The 26,680-nt window shown below is 35.0% G+C and overlaps 1 protein-coding gene across 1 annotated transcript in view; it reads left to right on the forward strand.

Moving 5' to 3' along the window:
• Unc5c (unc-5 netrin receptor C) overlaps positions 1-26,680 on the forward strand; it is a 356,375-nt gene that overhangs the window by 183,806 nt on the left and 145,889 nt on the right. Inside the window, exon 2 of the mRNA XM_027926684.2 lies at positions 24,719-24,940. Within this exon, the coding sequence (XP_027782485.1) occupies positions 24,719-24,940 (222 nt within the window). The remainder of the gene's footprint in view (positions 1-24,718; positions 24,941-26,680) is intronic.

Consider the following 26,680-nt stretch of genomic DNA (forward strand, 5'->3'; position numbering starts at 1 on the left):
CAACAGCAAACCATTTTTTTAAAGTTGCTGTTGTTGGCTTAACACAGCCAGTTCACTCTTTCCTACTCCTTTTTGCATGAAGAGTTGATAGACATTTAGGAAATTATACATTGTCTCCCATTGTGCTTGGTTTTATCTACAATAGTAGCCTTATCGTGATTCCATCTAATAAACTCATTTCTTATTTCCTCAATTTCTCTCCCATCTTAAAGCTCTAAACAATCTATTTACTGAACATGTTTCTAAGTCCTACTTTGTGCAAGTTTGGACAGATGAACAGTTATATTGATCTCAGTTTGATAACAGAGACTGCAAACCATATTCTGAGTGAGGCTAGATTAAGTGCTGTGGAAGCATAGAAGGAGAATTGATTAATGTCCCACCTGAGAAATGAAGCCTCTCTCAAAAAGAAGCAATTTTATATGTACAAGTTTAAGGATAGGTGAGATTTGTTTCTACTTAAAAATGGGTAAGCAGGCAAAAGATGGGGGTGCTTTGGAAACAAGACAGAACGATGTCATCAAGGGTTTTACTCATTTCTCCACCGATATTTATTGAACAGATACTATGTTTTAGAAAGTACTATGGTCATTTGCCATTATAACCCCATTGAGAAGCAAAACAGATTGAAGTTCTATTCTGGTGGAGTCTGAATTCTAGTAAGTTAGAACTGACAATAAATAACAGCAAAATAAGTAAATTGTTCATAGGTTAGAAGCTCACAGATGCTGTTGGGGGAACAACAGAGCAAGAAGAAATGGAAGAGGTGGATGGGGGAGAGAGGGTTACAATTTTCTTAAGTTGAATGAAGATTAAAGATGCAAATAAAAAACCAAGAAATAACAATGAAGCTCAACAATTAGATTAAAGCCCCAAATCAAAATTCTATATGATCAGAGCAGATTGGAAAGATGTTAGAATCAATTCAAAAAGTGGACCTGGGCCATATTATAAAAAGGATTTTGAATAAAAATCGAGTGATTTTAAAACCAGAGATAACTGGGAAACATTAAAGAATTTTGAAGAAAGTTGATAATGTGATTAGATTGCATTTTAGAAAAACAATGAAATATATTGTGATTTTCCATTCCAGACAAGAACAGGTAGTAATTCAGGTAAAACTGATATATATATATATATATATATATATATATATATATATATATATATATATATATATATATCAGTTTTATATATCATATATATGTATATCAGTTTCTTTCATATATATATGAAAGAAAGTGAGAGTTAAGCTTAGTTATAGAAGTAAGGTCAATAAAAACTTAAATCAGTCTTAGAATCATGTCTGTAATTCTTGATCTTGTGGATTCTGGAAAGGATGATTGAGACAAAGGTACTTTGTCTATCATTAGAAGAGGTTTGATATTATTTTCCATTACCAGAAAACAATTGCCTGGAGATTCAGTAGGCAGAATTCCTAAATTTCACCCACCAGCAACAAGGAGTAAAATAGTCCTAAAATGTCCCTGTGTTGCTGTAAGACTGCTTTCACAGTAGAAGTTAGCTTTGTAGACCACCCCAAGCTCTAGGGTCAGATCAGACTGCCTTATTCTGTGCAAGTCACATGAAGTCATGTGGCCTTACTGAAACTGCTTTACTCACCCTTGGCTTCCCCATGTATGGGTTCTCTTTTGAACTGATTGTCATAAGGATCAAGCAGGTATGTGTATAAATGCCATGTGTCAGGCCTGCACACAGTAGGCTATCAACAAATGTAAAAGTTCTTTTTCAAAAAGGAGTGCCAGTCTAATGAAAGACAGATGATAAATATTAGCAAAAATGCCAAAGAAGGAATAGCAGACTATTTAATGATGTCAGTTCTATATAAGTCAAGCCATAAATTAATTGACAAATATTAGGGATAACCCCCTTCTTTTCCTGTCAATCTCTACTAACACTTGTGACATTTTTATTAAGAAAAATATATCAAAACCCCATTGCCTTTGAATATTCTGTTTCTAAGGATATGCCTCTTTTATTTAATTGAAATTTTAGGTCAATAATTCTGAGAGAAAAAAGCAGATCTTCTGTAATTAATATCTCAGCTTGACTCTTTCCAAAATTTACCTGGATCAGTAAATTAGTAATTATAAAAACAACTATTAATTAAAACAACTATTTCTTAAAAGTAGAGAATGTATTGTTCTAGGCATTTGAAACACACACAAATACCCACATGGGGTGCTAAAGTCAGAGTTTACCTAAACTGCCCATCAACATCTTGTCTTCAGCAAGTTTAACCTTTGAAAGGGTGAGTTCTAGCAGCTATTTTCTGTTTCAGACATTCAGGCAACCTTATCAACCCTTTCAAAGAAAGTACTGGAGTTGATAGACCTCCAGCAGGCAATCATTCTGTATAGCTTTGTCCTTTTATGTTTCCTGTTGAAAAGCAGTGCTTGTAAATTGTGTTATTAAATGGTGTATTTTTAATGAGGTTTGACTATTTCATATTCTAAGGGCTGCCTTTGTGGGATCCTTAGAGGCATATTACCACAGTGTTACAAGGCAGAGTAGAAATCTGCTCCTCATTATCTGGGCCATGCAAGAGTGTGTTGCATTAGCGTCCCGGAGCTACAGGCAAAATTCCTTCAAGAGCCAAGCACAGAGTTTGTGGTACAGAAGCAACTTTTCTGTGTCCCTGATAATACGGGGAAACTTGAGGAAGGTCCATTAGCCTTCAACACAGTGTCAGCACCTCAGCAGAATGAGCGATATACCTTCTGTGTCACTTTGAGGAATTGGTGACAGCGTCATGAGCTAAAACTGAGTGCTTTGACCAAATATGATTGACTCATTTATGCAGAGAAAAATCCCAAAAGACTTGATGCAATAATACCACTATGTAAGTTCTCCACACCGAAATTTCTAGATGCCCCATCAATATACATGCTGACAATATATGCAATTCAGTTTCACAATCATTTAGCATTTCTTGGTACATCACTGTGATGCTATTTTTACCCTCCTCCCTGCCCAACAAGGGTGGAGCAAGCCAGAAGCATGAGTAATTCAACATCCTTTCAGCTTGTCTAACCACCTTAGGACCACACTATGTCTATGATAACCAGACAGACAATGTAAAGACAGAAGCTTAAATAAAACCACTGCTTTCTTTCTACGGACTGCTTGCCTATTAAGAAAATGAAGAACCACTTAGAACTGCATATTCCTTTGAATTACATACTCTTTTGTACAACCCAGTGATTATTTTATTCATACAATCATTCATATAGTGCTTTTTTTTTCAGTGCCTTTGTCTTACTGTGATAAAATGTAAAACTGCATGCCATAATTGCCTGGAGTCACCCACAATGGGTGGTTGCAGTTTGCTACTTTGGCAACTCCTGAAGAATGAAAAGCACAAATCAAGCTGCCAAATATAAGTGAGCAAGAGAAGGTTAACAGAACAAAACAGCAATTAGCTGCAAATGAGTACAAATAAACCTTCTTTTTCATGGAGGCCCTGGAGTATACCCTAAGTTGGCTTGCAAAAGCCAGCAACGGGAAACCAGGTCATAAGTCCCTACTGTGGCCAGGAACGTGCAGCCTTTGTTTGGAAGCACATTGGTGAAGAAGAGTTCTGTAAATATCAAAAATCACATGTCCACCGGTTGTGGTGGCACATGCCTGTAATCCCCTCAGCTCAGGCAACTGAGGCAAGAGGATAGCAAATTCAAAGCCAGCCTAAGCAATTTAGTGAGCCCCTATGCCACTTAGGAAGACCCTATCTCAAAAAAAAAAAAAAAAGAAAAAGAAAAAGGCTGGGAATGTGGCTCTGTAGTTAAGCACCCCTGGGTCAATCTCTGGTGCCAAAAAAATAAAAAATAAAAATAAAAACATAAATAAATTCACACATACAGACATTGCAGCCTCAGGTGTCAACTCTGAGACAGAAGCACATGCAAGCTACCTTTATAGCACTGATAGAAATATAAAATGACCACATGGGTAATTTTAAATTTTCTAGTAGCTGCATTTAAACAAAGAAGTAAAATTAATTTTAGTTACATAACTCTATAGACCAACATATTGAAAATATCATCATTTTAAAATGCATCCATTATTAAAATATTATTAATGAATTATTTTTACTGTGTGCTAAGTCTTTGAAATTTCATATGCATCTTGCACGGACACCACTTCTGAATTTGGACTGGCCATATTTCCCTTGTCCAATAGATACATGTGGCTAGTAGTTAATGTACTGGAGTCCCAGCTCTAGAGCAAACTACTTGTTGAGAAGAAGTTCCTTTCTAGTCCTAAAGCTGTGTCCTATGTTCTCTTGTAGACAATGAATTAATAGATGGCAAAGTTGTTCTAAAAGCTGCAAAATGAAAGAATAATCTTGGAATTACTTTTAATATAATCATACTTAACAAAGGCAGCCTTCTCCACAGTGGCCATTTCAACTACTTTTCTTCCTGTAGAATGTCTTTCTTCTCATTCCCTGATATTTTAACTAATGCTGTAGTTGAAATTTTTTTGACAGTTAATTTTGTTTAGATCTGTGTGCCCTAATTTTGTAGCCCTAGATAACTACCTACACTGGGTCATTGAGGAATTCAAACACAACAAGTATGACTTATTAATTTTATCTAATTTTTATTAAATTTAAACTTGATACTGGATTCAGTTATTGAGACATTTCTAAATAGGTAGGGGGATCTACTTTTCAAATTACAAAATTCATGAAAACCAATTTCTAATCAGGCCCATTCAGCAAACATTTAGCACTCAAATTGAAATTGCTAAATATATGTGTGTGCGTGTGTGTGTGCACGTGCGCACACACATGTGTATACATATAGGTATATAGATAGATATATAGAGATATATACATTGTACACTGGATTTCACACACTTGATGCAAGAAGAATAATATAAAATATAAATAAATGTTTATGCTGAATGCATGTTGTGATAGCAATATTTTGGATTATTTAGTTAAAAAGTCATTAAAACAATTTCACCTGTTTCTTTTACTTTTTTTAATGTGGTGATTGGAATATTTTAAAGCACGTATGTCGTTTGCATTATATTTATGTTAAGACAGTTTTCTGGCTTAGCTCCTTATTGTCACCTGGGTTTTGGGAATGTCTCAAACACTTGGTTTAGAGAGTAATGGCAGAGAGTAGAACGCATTCCTAAAACCTATAAATCATAACTGGTTTACAGGTGTCCCCTTAACATAGTCACAGAGTTTTAATGAAGGACATCATAAATAAACAAGTGTCCTCAGAGCTAGCCCACCTTACAATGTATTGCTCTGTGAAATGCTTTTTCCCTTTTTTGTTTGTTTGGTTTTGGCTTTTTGTTTCTTTTTTTTTTTTTACATTTTAAAGTGAATTCATAATTTTTCCCGATGCCACAATGGGATCTGAAATGTAGCAGAAAGCCTATAATTTGTAGCATTTTTAAATTAATAGTTTTAAAAAGTTATTTTTAAAACATCAGTTATTTTACTTAGATTCTATGGGTAGAGAGAAACAACTTAGACTTATTAGCTTATTGAATTTGATCTTCTAAGTACCTCAATGTTCAATTGAACTGCTCATTCATGATATATTATAATTTCATACATCACAGATAACTAGACTTAATGTTATTTTAGACGTCCAAATGTTTTTAAATCCTGAAAGGGGCATTCATATGCTATGCTAACAGGCTGTCAGCACACTAGAGGCTAATTTAGACTGTCTGGGTTACACTCACCGCCCGCAATGCCCCTGTGAAAGCATCTATTCACTGCACCTTATCTGTCTTTCATCAGAAGGAATTTGTCAGCCACTGCTAGGAGAGATAATGTAAAATAATTTCCCAGAGATACTATTATTATTCCATTGCTAACACAATCTATAAAATTCTCCTTAGAAGCTGATCAATTCATAAGAGCTTTCTAAGCACCTACTATGGGCTAAGGGGTACACAATGTAATCCACTTCCTTGAAACAATGGAAATTTATAGGAATCATGCAAATTAATCTATACACATCAGAACCAAGAAAGGTAAGGGTAAAAACTGTACCATAATAATAATATCCAAAAGTCTGGATCCACTATTCTTAGTGTATTCTGTGAGACCAATAAGGTTTGAAAGAAGAAATGATTACATGTTAGAGGGTAAGTGCAGAATATTGAATATGTAGAATATTTAGAATATCCACATAAAGTGGCAAGAAAGCCTCACATAAAAAACAAGATTCTAGATCTGACCCATCATTGACAGTGGTAGGATTTGGAGATATGTTATTAAGTTTTCTGGGTCTTGATCTCATTATATATAAACTGGGGATTAATCAATCCTGCTCTGCCTGAGCTATGAGTGAAGATGAAATGAGATAGGGTTGTGAAGGGTTTTTCTGAACTTCAAATGACTAGTCAACTTCAGTTATTATGAATTAACCCTCTAATTCCTTTTAAGGCTTATAATGTCCCTCTGCTTTCATTAGCTGCCTCTAGACTTGATATTGCAAATTCCATTTGGGCAGAAATAGAAAGATTTTGGTGTTATAAACTCACTACGCAAAAGAAAAAGTAATGTTATTTTAAAATAACAGCCTCAATATTTAGCTCTGTTGTTTTAATGAGACAAAAAGCTGAATAAAAATTTAAAAAGAGATAAAATACAAAGTTAGGTTTGCTTGGACTTAATCAGAAAACCTCTAATGGCTATAATCTTGAAACACTGCTTTTGAAAATTATTTTGCACTTGGATTTCCTACTTACATTTTATATTAAATGTTCTATATAAATTTAATTTTTTAGGTGTTGGGCATCCAACCCAGAGTCTCTTCCATATTACCCAACCAGGCCTGTTTTGTCTTGCCCCACAGTATGCCAATCACTGAGACAAGTTTTGCAAAAGAGTTCATTTGCAAGGCAACTAAGGATATAGGGAGGTATCCCAAGTCCCAAGACTGCCTCCCTGTGGACAGGATCTGGAGGTATTTAAGGATAGAGAAGCTGAATGACTTAAGTTAGGGGAAAGGTGATTGGAGGTGAATTTATTAGTTGTAGCTGCAGGCATCGTCGAACCTAATGGCAGTTCATGGGACACGTGGAAATAATAATGTGGTCTAAGGATAGAGATTTCAACCTCCTGATATCAAAAAGGTCATTTATAGGACCCCTGTACAGGCCCAAATCTTGAGTTGGTGGTCTCATCAAAAACAACCTTGAAGGGCCAGGGTTGTGGCTCAGTGGTAGAGCACTTGCCTAGCATACATGACATAATGGGTTCGATCGCTGGCATCACATAAAAATTTTTTAAATGAAATAAAATAAAGATATTGTGGGAAAACACACACACACACACAGCCTTGAGCCAGGCACAGTAGCACATGCCTGTAATCCTAGCAACTCCAGAGGCTGAGGCAAGAGTATCAGAGGTTTGAAGCCAGCCTCAGCAACTTAGCAATACCCTGTCTCCAAACTAAATATAAAAAGGGCTGGGGATGTAAGCCAGTGATATAGCACCCCTGGGTTCAATACCTAGTCCCACAAAACTAAATTTTTTTAATTAAAAAAAGAAAAACAGCCTTGAAGTCTCTGAAAAATAATGTAGGCAAAAGTGTAGGCAGGTCTTAGAGACTTGAAGTTGTCTTCTTTTGACGACTCTCAGGTCTGGAGAGACTTCTGAGCTGCAAGAAATATGCATTTAGGATTGTAAACCTCTGTGTCGATAAATGCCAGCAAATGGATTGTATTGAGATGAGTAAGGTCTGGATTTGTATGCACATGCTAAGCACCAACTCTATCACTGGGTAACACCGTGTTACAACATGAACCTTATGACTAGATTTAATATTTTATTCTAATAAGAGGTTTTGGAGTATGAAGCAATATCTCAAGTCTTAAGAGGAGTTCAAGAAAGCAATGGGGACTTTAATTTTGTTGGATATATGAGGTAGAGTTCCTAGAGAAGTTTAGGGTAAAGGTTATTGTGACTCATCTCAGAATAAATTCTGTATGAGACATAATTTTTAAGTTAGTGATTTCAACATCAGAGATATTTTATTAATAGAAAATAATGCTTATCCTGACTTTATTTCCTAAAATGTCATAAACTTGTACCTTTCTCTCTTGAAAGGTAATTCTAGGATGTTTGTGACAAGATCCAATAGTGAATTGGCAGTACCTTAGCTCCAGGATATCCCAAAAAAAAACAAATTTAATTCCACTTCAAATCGAAGAAAAAACAGTGCATCTTATCTTATAATTTGGATTTTAAAAAAATAAAAACTTGATTCTCAGGAAATTCTTTAGAACAGAAAAATCCTTGGGGAAAAGTCACTTGGTACAGGGCAGCTAACCCCTAGATAATAAGAAAAATATTGCCTCATAGATGAATGCCTGTGTTCAGATCTCTGAAAATGGTCAGTCATTCAGATAGCCCAGGTCTTGTTACTGTGCTTACCTTTTATGTTGTTTATGCTCAATAATTTTTCAAACGTCTTGATATTCAGGGCATGTCTAGTTTTAACTCTATGTATATTAGAAATTGATCTGCATTGGAAAAGATGAATAAAAATCAATTGACAGCACACAATTTAGGTGTTGAAAACAACACATTTGAAAAGGTATAAGCTAATAGAAGTAGCATTATGAAATAAAATCTTCACCAAGATTGTTTATAAGAGCAAAAAGGGGTCTATAATTCTTTAGAAAAGTTGGAATAATGTATCACTTAAAATGTTTTATTTCACTTTTGTTTTGTCTATGCCATACTGAGCTTGATAAAGAATTTGAGAATCCTTAGAAAATTACACACACACACACACACACACACACACACACACACAGAATAAGAAAAATCATTGAGGAAACTGGCAGGGCAGGATCCTCACTGAGGCCCTGAAGAGAATAAATTGATGATATGATGACTAGTGTATGCATAGTGTACTCTATGCTGGTGAAACTAGTTATTATTGTCATGGGTGATCTTGAACATGTAGCCAAGGGGCAAATCTTACTATTCGGGGAAATATGAACGTGAAAGTGTGTCAGTTTGGCCGTCACAGCACCATGTTAAAGAACTTGCCCAGTGTGATGCAAATACTATATTACAATTGCTTCCCCAGAAGAGTGAAATTCAACATGGAACTATAATAAGCCAATCCACCCAAGCCCAGGGCTGAAGCTGCTTTGTCTTTTGAAGGAGAAAGAGGTGACCTGGTCTGAATTTGCCTCCACAGGGAGGCCTGAAGCAAGTTTCCCTAACTGTCACAGGGAGCTGTAGCTTTTACTCCACCAGAGAAGAGGAGCAGTAGTCTAGCACTTTTTGTAACTAACAATGATACTGTGGCACTATTTCAGAAGAAACATTACATCCAAGAATTTTTGTTCCCTCTCTATTTTGTGATGGAACAAAAGAGAAGCAAATCCTCTTTTATATAGTACATATTAATCGCAATCAAAACACACAGCTATTGGTTTAATTTGGACATTAATTTACTTATAATTTCAGTTTGCCACTTAAAAAGAAGTATGATCACTGAGGCAACAATGTTAAAATATGTTGTTATAAATGACCTTTGAGTCCTAAAAACTCCACTTGTTTTGCCAAATCATTAATCTGATTTTCAATGAACATCCCACTGCCCAAAGATATCTATAATCCTCAGATGCAATATTTTGTGCTTGCAGATACTTGATTTAATGGTGCCTAAGCTGGTTGATCACTAACAAATGGTACCATAACCAAGCAACACCAGTATTATTTGTGTCTGTTTTCTGTCATGATAAACCTGTGGTACCTGCTCTCTGCCAGAAACTCCGCCTAAAAACTCAAATACAATGGGCAGTAATCAGTTTATTAAAAAATAAAACAGCCAAGAACCATTATCGTGATTGAAAACACTTACTAGGGCAAGTGTTGGTTTCGCTGACCCTTCCACCAGCTGGCAGAGTTGTAGCTAGACTAGGGTTTTCCTGTGTGACATTTACATAAACTACAGTATTAATAATGCCCTCTTGAGTTGTGTTACCCGATATCTCTGCATTTTGTAGAGTCCACAGTTTTGACCCTTTGCAGCGTATCCTATTACTGTTTAATACATGTCTGTGGCCCTACTTGCCTATAACCTCTGTTGTAACTTGACTTATTTTGTTGATTTTGATGTTCTCGCGTCCTTGAGGGCCTATGACAGAGGAAAAGTATTTTTTAAATGTCCTCATTGACTTAAATAAAAATGCAAATGTATTTTGAAAGTCAAAGATTTTAGGTTTTATGTTTCAAAAATATTATTCATATTGGTAGGTCAACTTAATTGTAGTAGTTAGGAATCTTCTGGCTACAAGAAGCCTAAATCAAATAGATTTAAGTCAAAAGAAAAGAATGCATTATTGGTTCAGATAACAGAAAGTTCTAGAGTTAGATCCATCTGGCTTCAGTCACAGTTGGATCCATTGCCCTTAATGATGATCTGAACAACAAACTCGTTACTCTGTACTGCCTCCTTATGTTGCTTCTTGCAACTGCTCTTCCCATCCCATGTCAAGATGGCCTCCAGCATACCCGCTAGCAAGAGTGCCTCCAGCAGTCATCTCCTTTCCATGACAACAACATGCCAGAGTTCATTCTAATTACACTACCATGTGCTCATCCTGAACCAATAATTGTGGTCTTAGGATGGGAACGCTGCCATGGGTGGAGAGGAAGTGAGTGAGAACCTGAACCTCCTGGCCTGAGAGTGTGGGGCATGTTTCTGTTACAAAATCAGAAACAGATGATGGGAAAAGAAAAACAACCCGTGTCCATTCCATTATGCCCCATTTAACAGGTGTTAACACTGATAGGCTTCTCAGAGAAGATGCATGTCATGATGATGTGGGTCTCCCACACTGAACCCAGTGTGTTTTTCTTTCTACTCCCTCTCATTCATTCCTGGGTGGTATCAGTTTATAGGTAATTAGCAATATAGGGTTGTGTTAGTTGGTTTGTTTCAGGCCAACTAACATAGTTCTCTGAGAACACTGAAGGACCAGAGCACCACCAGATAAACTGAAATGAAAATCATGAGAGGATTTTTTTTTTTTTAGTCTTTGGTTTCATCAGGATTCAGCTTGATTACCCAATTTATAAAAAATGGGAATTGATTTCCTGACAGTTCCTACACGTAGAAGCTATTCCTGAAGGTTTGGCAGCGATTTCAACAGCAACAACCAAATCCAAAGACTGCTTTGTTTCTCTGCTCTCCTAACTATTTTATATGTGTGTGGGGGGGGGAAGTGATATATATATATATATATATATATATATATATATATATATATATATATATACACACACACACATATATATATAATCTTTGTTTTATTATTTTTTTTAATGTGGTGCTGAGGATTGAACCCAGTGCCTCACATATGTGAGGCAAGCGCTCAACCACTGAGCTGCAACCCCAGCCCCTCTCCTAACGATTGAGAGGATTTTATTTGCTTTGCTTTGTGGTTCTGGTTTTGGTGAGAGTGAAGTGGCACTTTGGCTTCTTGGACTGGATCTACTTTAGAGAGTCACAGACATTCAATCTGCCAGCAGCCCACGCTGCACAGGAGACATTTTGATAAATGCTGTATAATTCCATGTCCACATCTGTACAGAGAGGAAAAAAAAAAAACATGTCTTTAATGACCATGTTTTACTTAGTTTTGTTTTCTCTGTAATTCATTTTTTTTGTGTGGCAGTCCATCCTGAAGGTTCAAAAGGATAATGATTTCATGAGAACTTGAGTTGAACCCAAGCAGAGGAAGAGGGAGTTAGGAGACCTGCCCTGGAATCAACCTGTTTATTGAAGTAGATTTGAAGGAAAACAGAGCATGAAAACAACAAATCAGCCTGACTTATCTAAGAGGAGTGGATAAAATAGTCCCTGCAGGAGGAAACATGTAACCAAATCCAGTAGTTTATCACATCTTCATGAAACCTTGAAATAGCTCTATGAATTTATATTGTTTCCGAAAGACATGTGAGCCATGCTGTCTCATCCTGCCCCACTGTGAACCTTGAAATCAATCCATTGCTCCCAAACTTTGGGAAAATGATATGCTGCTAATGTCAATGAACTAGCTTCACTCAGAATGTGTTTTCACTCCTCGAGTTTATTGAAGTGGAAGACAGAAAGGATATGCCTCTCTGGAAATAACCACATATGCTCAAAGACCTGTATTTTCTAAACACGAGTGCATTTCTGATAGAATGGCTTCTTAATATGAGGGCACTGTGTTATTCTTCCTTTCCACAAATCGTTTGCCTCTTTGTATTTGCAGAAATGATCAATTCCTATTTCCTTCTTGGAGCTTGGATAAAACAGATAAAAGGCAATGGATGGTGGTCTGAGAAACCTACCTCCTCTAACACAAAAAGCCATAGTTGCGACCTCTGACCCCATCTTGCCACACAAATCACCCTACTCTGCCTCAGTTTATATTGGTTTATAACCATTGCTTTATATTAAAGATCTTCTGGGGGAAAAAAAACACATAATAGTTGAATAAACTGCAAGTTAAAACTTCTAGCCTATGAGTAACAGTGAAAGATGATCACATATTACAGATGAATTGTACTGCTTACTTTGAATTTTTTTCCCCTTCTACTCTTTTTGCAAACTGTCTCCGGGTGCTATTGTTTATTTGACAATAATTTTAAGAATGCTCATACCCTACTCAGTGGAGCAGTAAACAATTTCCAGATTGGTTTTTCTGTGCCACTTGTGTTTTATTGTTCCTGTCCTTAATGTGGACAATGATTTGCTAAGTCTTTTTCTTTTAACTTTCAAAATTGCTTTAATAAGCAATCGAAAGCAATTTTTATAAATATGTTGGTTGAATTAGAAAGTAATGCAAACAAAAGAGCCATAAGAATGTATTGTGGGGATCTGTGAGGAGACCAGTAAATATAGTATGTAGAGGCTCAAGGTGTGGCTCAGCGGTCAAGGACATGCATAATTGGCAGAGGGCCTGAAGTGCAATTTCCTCAACAAAAAATAAATACACACACTATGTATAAACTTATATGTTGAAAAGCTAGTATTTGTATATTTCTCATTTTGACAAGCTAGCAAATTAGATGTCAATATCTCCATAAAAATCTCCGCACAGTGATTATTCCTCACGTGTTTCTCTAAGTCTATGTTTTGAACAGTAGTCAAAGTAATTTTCTGTTTTATTAGCTATGTAAACTTCAGCAAGTTAATTGACTTTTATTTTCAGTGCCAGTTTTTTCATCTTTAGACTAGAGGTAATGATATACCTGTCGGGCTGTTATGAGAATTAAATGGGGGAATATATCTAAAGTCCTTTGTGGGGTACCTGGCATTTTGTGTTATTCTTTTTGTTTTGATATTGTTGCCTAACATAGCACTATAAAGAATTGTCTTCTTAGATAGAAGTTCAGGCTGTAGTAGACAGTGTCCTATAAAGGAGTCAGGTTCACAAAGTCGGGAGAATCTAGATTCCTTTTCTAGCTCTTCCATTAAACATATGGATAGTCTTGGGAAACACATGCACACTTTCAAAACCTGAGTTTTCATCAATGAAAAACAAAGAGCTTTAGAAAGTCACATGCTACAGCACAGCTGAAAAATAAGGAGATAGTATTGTTAAATAAATACAGAAAAAAATTTGCCATAAAGAAAACTACTCCCAGCAGCTTGGGAGGCTGAGGCAGGAGGATGGCAAGTTCAAAGCCTGCCTCAGCAACTTAGCAAGAAACTAAGCAACTCAATGAGACTCTGTCTCCAAATAAAATACAAAAATGGGCTGCAGATGTGGCAAAAGGGTTGAGTGCCCCTGATTCAATCCCTGGTACCAAAAAAGAAAAGAAAAGAAAATTACTCTCACATCTTGAAACAGTGTATGTAGCACTGACTAAACTGAGAGAGCATTTTTCTGGCTTTAGCAAGGCGTACAGGAACCCATCACTAAATCTCATCCCATGTTTTGCCTCAGAGCTGAACTTCCTAGACCAACCAAAGAAGTTTCAAACATTATTTTCCTTTTATTTGTAAAATGTAAAAGTACATATAAAGCAATTGTCAACTTACTCATTTTATCTCAACTGACAAATACTTCGGCAGTAGTACCATCTTCTAGAATTAATTCCATATTTCCTTCAATCTACACTTCTGCCTTCTCATAAATAGATAACAACATTAAAAATGTTGCTTAGGGCAGGAGATGTGGCTCAAGCCGTAGCGGGATCGCCTGGCATGCGCGGGGCGCTGGGTTCAATCCTCAACACCACATAAAAATAAAATAAAGATGTTGTGTCCACCGAAAACTAAAAAATAAATATTAAAAAAATTCTCTCTCTCTCTCTCTCTCTCTTAAAAAAAGTGTTGCTTAATGTTGAGGTCCATTATGATTCCTCACACACACTTATTGGAGGAAAATTCTACTGTACTGGTTAGTCCTTTTTTTTTTTTGATGTAGAATTTAATTAGAACCCAAATAAAAGTACCTTCAAATAAAAATATTAAAGGTTTTAACTGCCTTTGAGTAAGACCAGAGTCCTTGGAACCTTTTGTTTACCTAAAAACTACTAGAAATAACAATTTCATGGCTGCCAAAGCATTTGTCATATTTCACAATCTATTACTTATCTGAAGCATCAAAGGTAGATTTAAGTCTTGAAAGATTTTTTATGTCATAAAAATAGCTCACCTCTTTTCAACTTCATGTAAAGATGGCAAGCTGGGATGAAGTGACAAAGATTGCCTAGAGGGGAACTTTGAATGAATAACTTTGAAGGAAACTATTTTCAGCAAAGACTTGTCCAGATTTAATTAGTTATGGGGGTTAAGGGGAAGGAGAAAAGGCCAGGAGCCTGAAGGGGTTTCAGGAATAAAGTGTCAAGGAGAAGTGAGGCCTCACATGGAGAAGGAAGTGTTGCTGCTTGAAGCTTTAATAATTTTGTGACCTGGTGTCAAGCCTTGTGGCAGGGGAGGTGAAAATGTGAAACATTAACTAGCCCTGCCCTTTGCTGGAGGTGATTCATACCCTTAGCATCTTCTTCAGTGTATTGGGTATGCTAACCTTCACAACAATACATTCTGGAAGAATGTTATTTGTTCCATCAAAAAGGATAAGATGTGAAGGTATTGGTTCCTTGCAACATCCTTGCTCAGCCCCCAGAATTAATCCCCCTCACAGAGACATGAAATATGAATTTATATCACATGCCACATGAAAACCACAATTTTAAAAAGGGAAACACACATAGATCCACAATTCAACTACTAACATTAATATAGGTTGTGATGCTTGTTTATTTTTATTATAAAACATCTGCTGAAAGTTCTGTGTCATGTAAACATTACCCAAACCATGAATGTATACTGTTGCTTTTTTTTTTAAATTAGATGATGTAAATTTATACCAAACTTTGTAGGACACTACTTGGTATATAGTATATTGATGAGAATAGCAACTTACTTGTTAAGTCATGGTTCCAGGGAGGCCAAGTATGTGCTATAAAACAGTAGCCAAAGTATAAACAACATGTTCAGTATGATCCCTTTTGTATTTTTGTAATGCTGTATGTGTATTCAACACATATTTATACACATGCTTAAACTTCTTATTTTAGATATTTAGCCATTAACATATTTTAGCATTACAATTTAAACAAAAAAGTAACAGCATTAAAGAAAGCAATAGTTCATAGATTAGCTCAAAATTAAGTAAGGTAGCAAATACACTATCAGGTGAACTGGAAGCAGGAATTGGGGGGATAGAATGGATATGCAAACTTCAGATTAGGGATGAGTTTGTATATCATTCTGACAAGCTTGATTTTTCTTCTAGGAAGGAAGAGCTATAGGATTTTAAACAAAATGATGATCTAAGATCTTGCCTTTAGAGAGGAGGCAAAGAACACCAGTTATGATACTTTGAAGATGTTCTGGCAAAAAACAATGGTGGCAGTAGAATCCAAAACAGAGGCAGAGAAATTTAAGGGCTATGTCCTTTCTATAATGAATAGTACTTGTTGTGTTTTTGTTTTTAAATGTTGGAAGTGAGAGAGAAGAAAGAGCCAAAGATGATTCTTAGATTTCTAATTTGGGACAATCCTATGAGAGTTTAAGATTTTGCAATTTTGAACTTTTCTGTGTTCATGAATTTTAATCTTTTAGAATATTGTATTTCCATGTGTACTTGAGAATACTGATACTAGTGATGTGGTATAGGTGGAATTGAGAGAGGAAAGTCTGGGGCATCTCAAATCACTCTCAAGGCTCTTATTCAAACAAAAATGATAAGGGCCTCATTTAGACTGTAAGAACCATCTTATAGTTAGAAATGGGGAGCCAGTTAAAACTTGAATTTTAGAGGGAAGATGAGTTTGTCTGATTGATGTTGAGGTTAAAGCAGTGAACAAAATGGACAAAGTCTGATCCCACCACACTGGAAATTTTATGGAAGGGGGAAAAATACACAAAGTAATTTAGTAAGCAAGTTCATTTGACCTGATGATAAATGATAAGAAGAAATCAAACAGGATGATGTGTTCTTTGAAGGAGGCATTAACCTGAAATTGGGGGGGGGGGGAAGGATCTCATTTTTCCAGGAGACACCTTGAGTTGAAACCCAGATGGCAAGAAGGAAACAGTAACTTTCCTAGAGAATGAAGGGCAAGTGCAAATGCCCCCAGGCTAAGACTGAGTTTGGAAGGTATAAAGATGCAAATAGCAAGCTGACTGTCTCCAGCCAGATGACACCAGGATAGGAGGATCAGAAAAGAGACCTAGGGGCTGGCAGCAATATCAGACCTGGCAGGTCCATTGGCTTTGGAAAAAGGTCTGATTTCACTCTCAGTCAATGCAAAGGCATCCAGAGTTTCCAGAAGCAGGGGAATGGAGTAGAAGGCTGTGTGTGTGACATGATCTGATAATTGAAGCCACTTTTCTGATAACATGCCCAAGGGACAGACTGAAGGACAAACCTTGAAACATACCAAACTGTATCCAGACAGCAAAGAAAAAAGAGAAAGGTCGAAGAGGTAGGATAGAAAGCAATATAGCACTAATGCATAGTCCCCAAGAGAGGGGGAAGTTTCCAAAAGGAGACAGTGGTGCAATGAAGTCAGGTGTCAGAGGAGGCCAAGAGGTTGAAGAGACACTATGATCATGGGTATTGTATTATTCTCCACTCAGGTCATTTTAGATTCAACTTTGATTATTTAGTGAGAGAATACATTTAGCCCAAGGCTATGTACATATCATTATAGGTGGCATTAGAACTCAAATAGTAGGAAGGTATAATTTTTTTTTTAATGTTGGAAATGGGTCCATACTTAAAAACACTAAAGATATACAGCAGAATATGTAAATTTATGTTTTATTTTGTACAAAGATCAGTTAATTGAGTAATTTCTGTACATTTCTCTTTCATTCTATGGAACTACTTTAGAAACAACAATACAAATTGCGAGAAAAATAATAGACTTTGAAGTCATTAACAGAGAATGGACTAGATAATGGTTGCGCTGAACTGAGTAACATAAGCATTACCCTTCACTCTTGAGCTTGCCATCTAATAGAGAATAAATGTGAACGAGGAAAGAGCAGCAAAGATGGGAGAGAATACCAGGGCTTATGTTCAGAGGGGCTTCACAGGACGGCTGTTTAAAAGTGTGTCTGAAGAATGAGTAGGTTGCTAAAGAGGATCAGGGTGAACTTGGGGGAGAGGCTGATGGTGTTGGCTGGTCAAGCTACAGTTTCTGGTAGCTCAGCTGAACCATAATTTACTGTTTCTAAGGAAAAATTCATTTCGTCTTTTGAGGGCTTTCAACTAATTGAAGGAAGAATACACATGTTATCTATGATAATCTCCCTTACTTATGGTTACTAATTATGGATTTAATCACATTCAAAAATACCTTCACGGCACCATCTAGATTAATGTTTTATTGAATACCTGCGAACTATATAGCCTGGCCAAGTTAACACACAATATTGTCCATCACGTGAATATATGATAATACTGAATGTTCAAATCTTTGATAGACTCTTCTAGCTATCATTCTTACTTATTAACATAAGGGTCAGCAATAAGTTGATATTGCCTTATTTATCTGCCAATAATTGTTTAATTTTTATAATTTTATTCCTTGTGATTTTTTTAAAGAGAGAGAGAAATATATATATATATATATATATATATATATATATATTTATAAATATATAAATATATATATATATTTAGTTTTCGGTGGACACAACATCTTTAATTTATTTGTATGTGGTGCTGAGGATCAAACCCAGCGCCCTGCACATGATAGGTGAGTGCACTACCACTTGAGCCACATCCGCAGCCCCCTTCTGATTTTTTTTACTCTTTGAATTTTTGAGGTTCATAATAATAGTTCAGTATTTGTAACTGTAACCCAATAGGGATTAAGAAAATGGCAGAAATTTTCCATAATTGACTATGTAAGGCTTTAAACATATTAGCAAACATTTCTGATTTCTTAAAATTAAGTGCTTAAAAATGAAAGTCAAGTACTAATAGATTATAAATTAATTATAAGCTTGATATTTATATAAGCAGACTAATTTCTATTATAAATTAAAACTTTCATAAATTTATTATCTTCCATTTCATGATTTCTTTTTATAAGTAAAAGACTTACTTTATTAAAGATAAAGTACAACTTCAGCCACAACAGCTGGGAGAGTCCTAGCATACAGAAGGTGATCAACAGATATCGACATATGAACAAAATGTGAAGAAGATAGTAAACTATGTGAGTTCAAGGTCAGAGGTCACAGAAATGAGGAAATTAAGACAATGGGAAATGAGAGAAAAAAGTGATGAATCCAGGCAGAATTAAATGAAAGCTATATATTTACAAGTAACTTGGACTGTTAAACACAGCTTTCATGGAGACATTGAATAATGTTTAATGCAGTCAGTGTTATTGATTTAGAAAGGTTGAATTTAGTGAAGAAACTTGTAGTGATTGTTGTAGGCAGAAACAGTAGGTTGCACATGGGAATTATTTTCTCTCTTAATTTAAATAAAATCTCAAAAACACATTAAAATATAAATCATCTACAATGTAGGATTTGAAAAAATCTCCAAATAAAAGGTAAAAATAACCCCCAATTCTTCTACCTAGAAACAATGACGACTAATATTTATGTGTATCACCTTCAGTGTTTCACCTGACATATCCTGTGATCTGTTGGTATAGTCACCTGTGCACAAGCATTCTGTCATTCTCAATAAAAAAGGACATAATTATATAAAAAGTGGCCCCAAATCTGCTTTATTTATGTACTAAATAATGGAGGTTCTTTGAGACTAAGACACAAATCAGCCTCTATCAGAAATTATATAACATCCTTAGGTGGCGCACGCCTGTGATTCCAGCAGCTTGGGAGACTGAGGCAGGATCATGGTGAGTTCAAAACCAGCCTCAGCAATTTAGTGAGGCCCTGAGCAATTCAGCAAGACTCTGTCTCTAAATACAATATATTAAAGACTGGGGATGTGGCTCAGTGTTTAAGCACCCCTGGGTTCAATCCCTGGAACCTAAAGAAAGAAATTATTTAACCATTCCTGTTGAAGATCAATTGCTCTCAGTCTCATTCAAATAATTTTTTTCTGCCTTGTGTTGTAACGTATTCTGTGTTTTTCAATAAGTAATGTTGTAGCAAACATCTTTGTACATATATGTTTACATTTGATGTAATGTCATTTTGTCTATAATGTGGATTCTAAGAAGTGAGATAGCCAATTTGGAAGAATGTAGAGATTTAATTATTACTTATATTGTCAATTTCTCTCTAATGTAATACCCATTTATATACTAGCCAGAATATGCAAAAGCACATTTCCTTATCATTCAATATTTTAAGTTAATCTGTTAAGGAAAATAAACTTATCTTCTTGCTTTACATTACATTTACTGTTATTTGAAAAGAAAACAAAAGTGTTTTTGAAAATTTCCTCTAAACACAGTACTACTACATGGCAGAAATAAAGATGATAATTGAGAGAACAGGAAGATTCTATATTAGTAAAAGTCAGAGATCATGTGGGGCTGGGGATATAGCTCAGTGGTAGAGTGCCTGCAGAGCATGCATGAGGCCCTGGGTTTGATCCTCAGTATTGAAAAAATAAATAAATAAAAGGTCAAATATCATGAAGGCTTATATTGGGCCAGAAGGAGGTATCTATTCCAGAGCAACTATATGTCGAATGGCATGTTAACTTTTTATCACTAGATTATTAATAGTGATAATTGGTAATATATTGACATCATTTGCCAAATATTTCTTTAAAAGCAAAAAATAAAGATTTTTTCTTTGAAGTTAAAAATCATTCAGTACTTCCAAATTGTGCAATACATTTAAGGCATTATATATTCAAGTACTTGAATTTAAATGATGAATTCAGTAATATGTTTCTTGAAATATAGACCATAGTCTTTGTCTTCCAAAGGATATTTTAATCAAAATATTAAAAATAAGCTGAGTCTCATTCAGATAGTTAATTCCAGCTGCCTTTTGTGGTAATATATCATGAATTATCTCTCTGATGGATGGGTAGCCAAATGCAGATAAAATTAGCTTTGCAGTCATTCATTTTAAATTGCTCTTGAATCATTTGGAAGTAAATTCCATTTCAGACGAATACGCTTCAAGTCTCAGACAAAGAGATAATGGTCCTATATTTTATGATATAAGCAATAATAGTTTAAGTCTTATGATTCAGAAATACAGAAACTTATGTATTAAGTTGATGAAAATTAAAGCTTGATATATAGCAATAAAACCAGCAACCTAAAGCTTCCTAGATTGATGTTCATAGCATAATATTTTCCTGTCAAGAATTAGGTGGAATGAAAGTCTATAAAAATAATACATGGTGCAAAGCTTTCTCTTCTTGTATATAAATGAAAAATCAAATGCCCCTATGAGATAACAGAAAAGGAAATACTGGGATTTACTGATATCAAGATAAGAATGGCACTACTGTTGCAATGTCATTATTAACTAATAGTAGAAAGTGAAAAATAAGTCAAATGGTAGGGGATAGCAAAATTCATAATAATGTTATATCTCCATCAAAAAAAAGGAAATTATAGCTTTGAGTTGATACTGAATTCAGTGTACAGAACCAAAGCAACTTCAGAGATTTTTCCTTTGTTAGTTTGAATGAACTAAATGTAGAAAACGTTTTAGCAATCTTACTATTAAAAAATCATTTTGCCTAAATAGAGTAATGCAATTAATATCGGCAGCAGAGTATACATTTTTATAAAATAAAATAATTTAGGGTAACTATAATATGTCACTAGAAATAAGTTCACAGTCTGAAGTTGCTGTTTGAAAATTGGGTTCCTATTGTCACACTGATCCCTTTTTCAGATATTTATATTAAGAAATAAAGTGGTAAGAAGATTCACTCACTGATCTCCCTGTGGAGAAATATCAAAATTGTTCTTTTATAGCTTCAACTTTTGCAGCATGACCTTATTAGTTTCAGAAAGCTGGTTTGCTGGTATAGTAAAATGAATTGCATGCTAGGAAGTGATTTCAGTAAATCAGCTCAAGGTAGAATCTCAAACTTTCTGATCGCCACGTATTTAACAGTCCTCTAGTGGCCTGGAAGAGTTAGCCTCAGCAGATAGGGATTTACTTGTTTTGGATCATTTCCATGGATGGGCATCTGCAAGACCATGTTTTCTACAAAATAGTCAATCACTATAAAAAACTTGGAAATACCAAATAAGCTCCAAAATGAATATTCACAATAGCTTGTGAGCTCATTAGTAATCGTCCCATTTGTATTTTGTCATATTTATCCCACTATCCGTATCTACTGTCTTGAATATTATTTACTAATGTTATTTCTATAACCTAAATTGAGTACTAGAAGTGGCATACCATATCACTTAATGTTACTTAATCCAAGGCTGTAGCTTATTGAATAAATTTTGTAGAAAATATTAATAGACTATTATGCTATTATTGGCGAGAGCAGCTCTCTAGAGCAATATTAAGAGGTGGGTTCTGTAGAATCTAGAATAATATGTAAAAAAAGAAAACATTAAATTTGTCACACGAAGAAAACATTTCTAATGATAAAAATCATTTTTTAGTAACCTTCACTTTAAGTGTTGAAAAGTGCTTTGGAAAATCAATACTGTGGGAAGCCTCAAACCAAGACATAGATTTATTTCTTCTTATCACAATCATCTTAAAACTAAATATTAAGGAAATGCAAAGTTAGTTTGATCATATGTTTTATAATGATATTATTAAATCTTTATTCCCCCCCCATCACATTTAACAGAGCCTCTTGTTACTTGAAAATATATGTGTGATTTTCTTATCTTCATTAGTTTTCTCAGTAGTTTACAATAAAATAATCAGAATAAAAAAGATACACATTTTTAGCAGGGCATAGAAATCAATTTTTAGTGTCTCTATAAAGTCTTTCCATAGAATATGAACCTATAAATACTTTGTTACATTATTAAATAAAGTAATGTAATACATGATCCTCTGATATCTTATAATTCCTTTTAAAGGAATAAGACTAATTTAAAACCACAGCTGAAAGCCTTTTTATAATTTGCATACTTAAATACATAATTATTAAATGCTTTCACATGTTTTGTGTATACAAATACATACTAACAGTAAAAAAAAAAAAAAGAATGAAGTCTAGTTTACCATCTGTCTCCATGAATAATAATTAAAAACAAAAGCCAACCTTGTGTAGAATTTGAGTTTTATATTTTGCAGTGCTTTATTGATTATCAGCCCTGTCAGTCATCATATACAACAGGAAGTGCTTCAGCTGAAGAAAAATAGGGCCTTCAGGACAATAGTTTTGTGGTGATGGATCCGTCAATAGCTCAGTTCCTCATCCTTTTGCCTTTCTGAGCTACGTTTATTTAAGCAGTCTTGATTGTTCCTACATATTGACTAAAGGAGCTTAATTGATAGAAACAAGGATATTCTTTAGTAAGCTGACAATTTGGCTCCTTGTTGTTCAACAGTAGAAAAAACAAAAGGAGGTAAAGTAAGAAAGAAAGAAAACTATAGGAAACATCACTTACACGCCAGAGCTACTTTGAAAACTCCTTCTGCCCATGATGCAAGTGAAGCCAACTTTTACTGCAAAAGACATTAGCAGAAACTGGATGTCATTACTATTTGACAGCTATCCCATGATCTAGATGAAAAATGTCCCCGACCAGGTTCTTAGGAGACAGATGTTCACTTCACCAATGGCCATCTCCCAAAATGGGGCAACAACTGAATGACAAAAAAAGAGTTTCAAGGTAACATCTAAGCAACCAGTCTTTAAGTACCAGAACCATATTTTGTCTTTGCTACTGAATATATATAGTGCTAAGGATTTTTAAAAATTTTTAAATTTATTTTTAAATTTTGATCTGAGAGTTTTGTCCCTCTACAGATTAGCATGTTTAGGAAAATAAAAATAGTTTTGTTTTTCTCTGTTTCTTATAAAAAAGATAATTATCAGTCGGGCATGGTGGTGCAGGCCTGTAATCCCAGCGGCTCTGGAGGCTGAGGCAGGATGATGGAGTTCAGAGCCAGCCTCAGCAAGAGCAAGGCACTAAACAATTCATTGAGATCCTGTCTCTAAATAAAATACAAAAAAGGGCTGGGGATGTGGCTCAGTGATTGAGTGCCCCTGAGTTCAATCCCTGGTACCAAAAAAAAAAAAAAAAGATAATTATCAAGCTTAATTTATTTATAATGTATTGAAAAGACTCTTTTTACCTTGACTTTTGTGAAATGTGATAGATTTTATTTAAAAAATCACTTTTATGATTTTTTTATTTAGAATCATGCAGAATCCAAGTTTAAAAAAAAACTCAAAGTGAACAAATATCTCAAGGGATTTTTAAGTTGTGTTTATTCAATGGTGTTGGAACATCAGGGCAGGAACAATATGTTTGATAATTTTCAGTGCCATAAAAATTAGTGTGTTGTTCTTCTTTAAAACAAAAAATCCTCAGTAATCCAATGAGAACAGGTTTTCCCAGTCACATAACACCATATAAGGTCTGAAGTGTAATTTTAAAATAAGACCAAAAAGCATTTCTAGACTCTAGGCTGTACTGTGCCTCTGAATTGATGTTATCATTACTATTTCCAATGCTTTGTAAATTATGAGTTTAATTAATATATGTTGGCTGAATAATGTTTCACACTGTGGAATTTTTTGAAAATAGTGATAGATTTAAACTGAATCTAAAGATCCTTAGTTTGTGTCTCTAGTATGTCTATTCAATGCCTTGCGAAGGATTTAAGATTTTCATTTGAGCCTTGTGCTTTTCAAACAAATTTTTCTTATGAAGTTCATTTAGCTTTTATCAACTCTCATTGAGAGTAACACTGTATACTGGGAAGTGTAGTAATATATTGGGAAGAGCACAGTGTTGGTGTTAGACAGCCTTGAATCCCAATTCCAGTTCTACTAATTACTGTCTGTGGTTTGAGGGAAAGGTGTTTATTCTCCCTGATGATGTGTTTTGCTATGAGTATAATAATGCAGCTCCTTAATTGAGCATCTAGTCTATTGATATATCTGGCATGTAGTAGATTTTCAAATCATGTAATTATTTATAAGTCAGTATTTTAAAGTGAATAGCAAAATAAAAGACAATTTATCTGAATGTTATGACCATTTTCCACTTTCTTCTTAACAGACGACGACTTTTTTCATGAACTCCCAGAAACGTTTCCATCAGATCCACCTGAGCCTCTGCCACATTTCCTCATTGAGCCAGAAGAAGCCTATATTGTGAAGAATAAGCCTGTGAACCTGTACTGTAAAGCCAGCCCTGCCACCCAGATCTACTTCAAGTGCAATAGCGAGTGGGTTCATCAGAAGGACCACATAGTAGACGAACGAGTGGACGAAACCTCTGGTGAGTTTTCACTGGCATTTGGACGGCAGTGCAAGATCCTACGCTGGCCTGTTGTCATACTGTTATTTCAGTTAGTGAAATTAAAAATGGAGTTTTTATCCCTTGGAAGAAGTTTTGAGTCGGTTTGGTTAAGATTTGGTGATCTCATTCCAAGGATTACAAAATAAACTGTGATGAATATATCTTGACTCGATTCCTGTTGGACTGCATGTAATTATAGCATTATTCATGCTTGAGGAGATAAATAATGTGAATAAATAGACTGAATTAATGTGGATGCCCTATTAAAAGATGTCTTTCAATTTTACTTGTGTGGTAGTCAGATCTAAAGGTCCTGAGTCTCATGTTCAACTTTACTGACATCACTGAAAGTGTTAATCCATAAGCAATGTCCCCTTATATTTTTAAAAGAATCTGTCAGTGTTGTAGAATCAAAATATGTTGTCTCCATAACTTACACGAACTTATCCTGACTCCATAATTCTTATCTGTTGTTACATTGAGGGTGACAGAACAGGCATAGTGAGAGATCCAGGAGCAGGAGCTACCTTCTGAGTGGGTCTTGATCAGAGAAACTTGGATCCTGGAATGATTAAAACTCCTGATTCTGCTGTTCTATAAATATTGCCCTTAAAGATAAAATATTAAAGGTATAGAAAGGACAAAGTCAATTTTAATAACTCGAGTTTACATTGGCTATAAAGGAAACTTTCTTAGTAGCAGTTTTTTGTTTTGTTTTGTTTTTTTACTAAACAACGAGTAATTTAGGATAGTTGTGGAATCTCCTGCAGTTCTTAAATTGAAAAGATATATGTATATATATTCCCCATGATTTAGAGTGGTTTTGCTCTCCGGTAGGGAGACTATCCCTTGGAAATCCCTTTCAGATCCCTTCGATATCTAGGATTTTTTAGTACCAAGACATATATTTTAAGTATTAAGACTCCATCCACCAACATTTCTAAGCTAAGTAGTTACCTTTATGGTAAAAAAGTGGAAGCATTTAAATATCATCTTGTCCTTCATAGATATCTCTATGTACCAAAATGGATTGATGTTTTCAAAAACCAAATGGTAAATAAGTCATGTTTGTGCCTGAGAGTTGGATTATCCAAAGACAAGTACAGACCGGTGCATGAAGGGGATCTACATTCAATATCACTAACAGCAAAACTAGTATGTTGAATTAATAGGACATAAAGAAATAAAATTCACTATGAGATAATTAAGAAAAGGCAACTTATATGGAACATAAACTCATATAACATAATGGGTCTTTGGAAATCAGGTGGCAACTCTTCATAATTGCTTGTCTATTTGTGAATCAATATGTTCACTGTATGTAAGCTGCTGACTGCAGGAATAGCTGGGTATCCAATTGTAGGGTAGCTTACTTCAGGGAATTGCCCCACCTCTTGGTCTAATTACTCAGAAAATAACTCCACCAGATGTCTACAAATTCTCAAGTGGATTGAGTTTTATTTGTTTCAGCTCATTTATTTGTAAAGATTTTGGATACCTAAGCTTTTAATGATAGGAGAAAGATAAGATATCACAAAAGCTAACATGAGGCTCACAACATATTTTATACACTTGTCTTTGCCAAATTAATGAAAATGCCTATTTAGAAAGATTAAAAATAATAATAAAACTTCTTTGATATTCAGCACTTCTGCCAACTTCATGCTATGTAGGTAACACATATACAAACATACACGGGGTTTCTTTCCATAAAACATT

Source organism: Marmota flaviventris, chromosome 7 (assembly GCF_047511675.1).
Source record: "Marmota flaviventris isolate mMarFla1 chromosome 7, mMarFla1.hap1, whole genome shotgun sequence".
Lineage (NCBI taxonomy): Eukaryota > Metazoa > Chordata > Mammalia > Rodentia > Sciuridae > Marmota > Marmota flaviventris.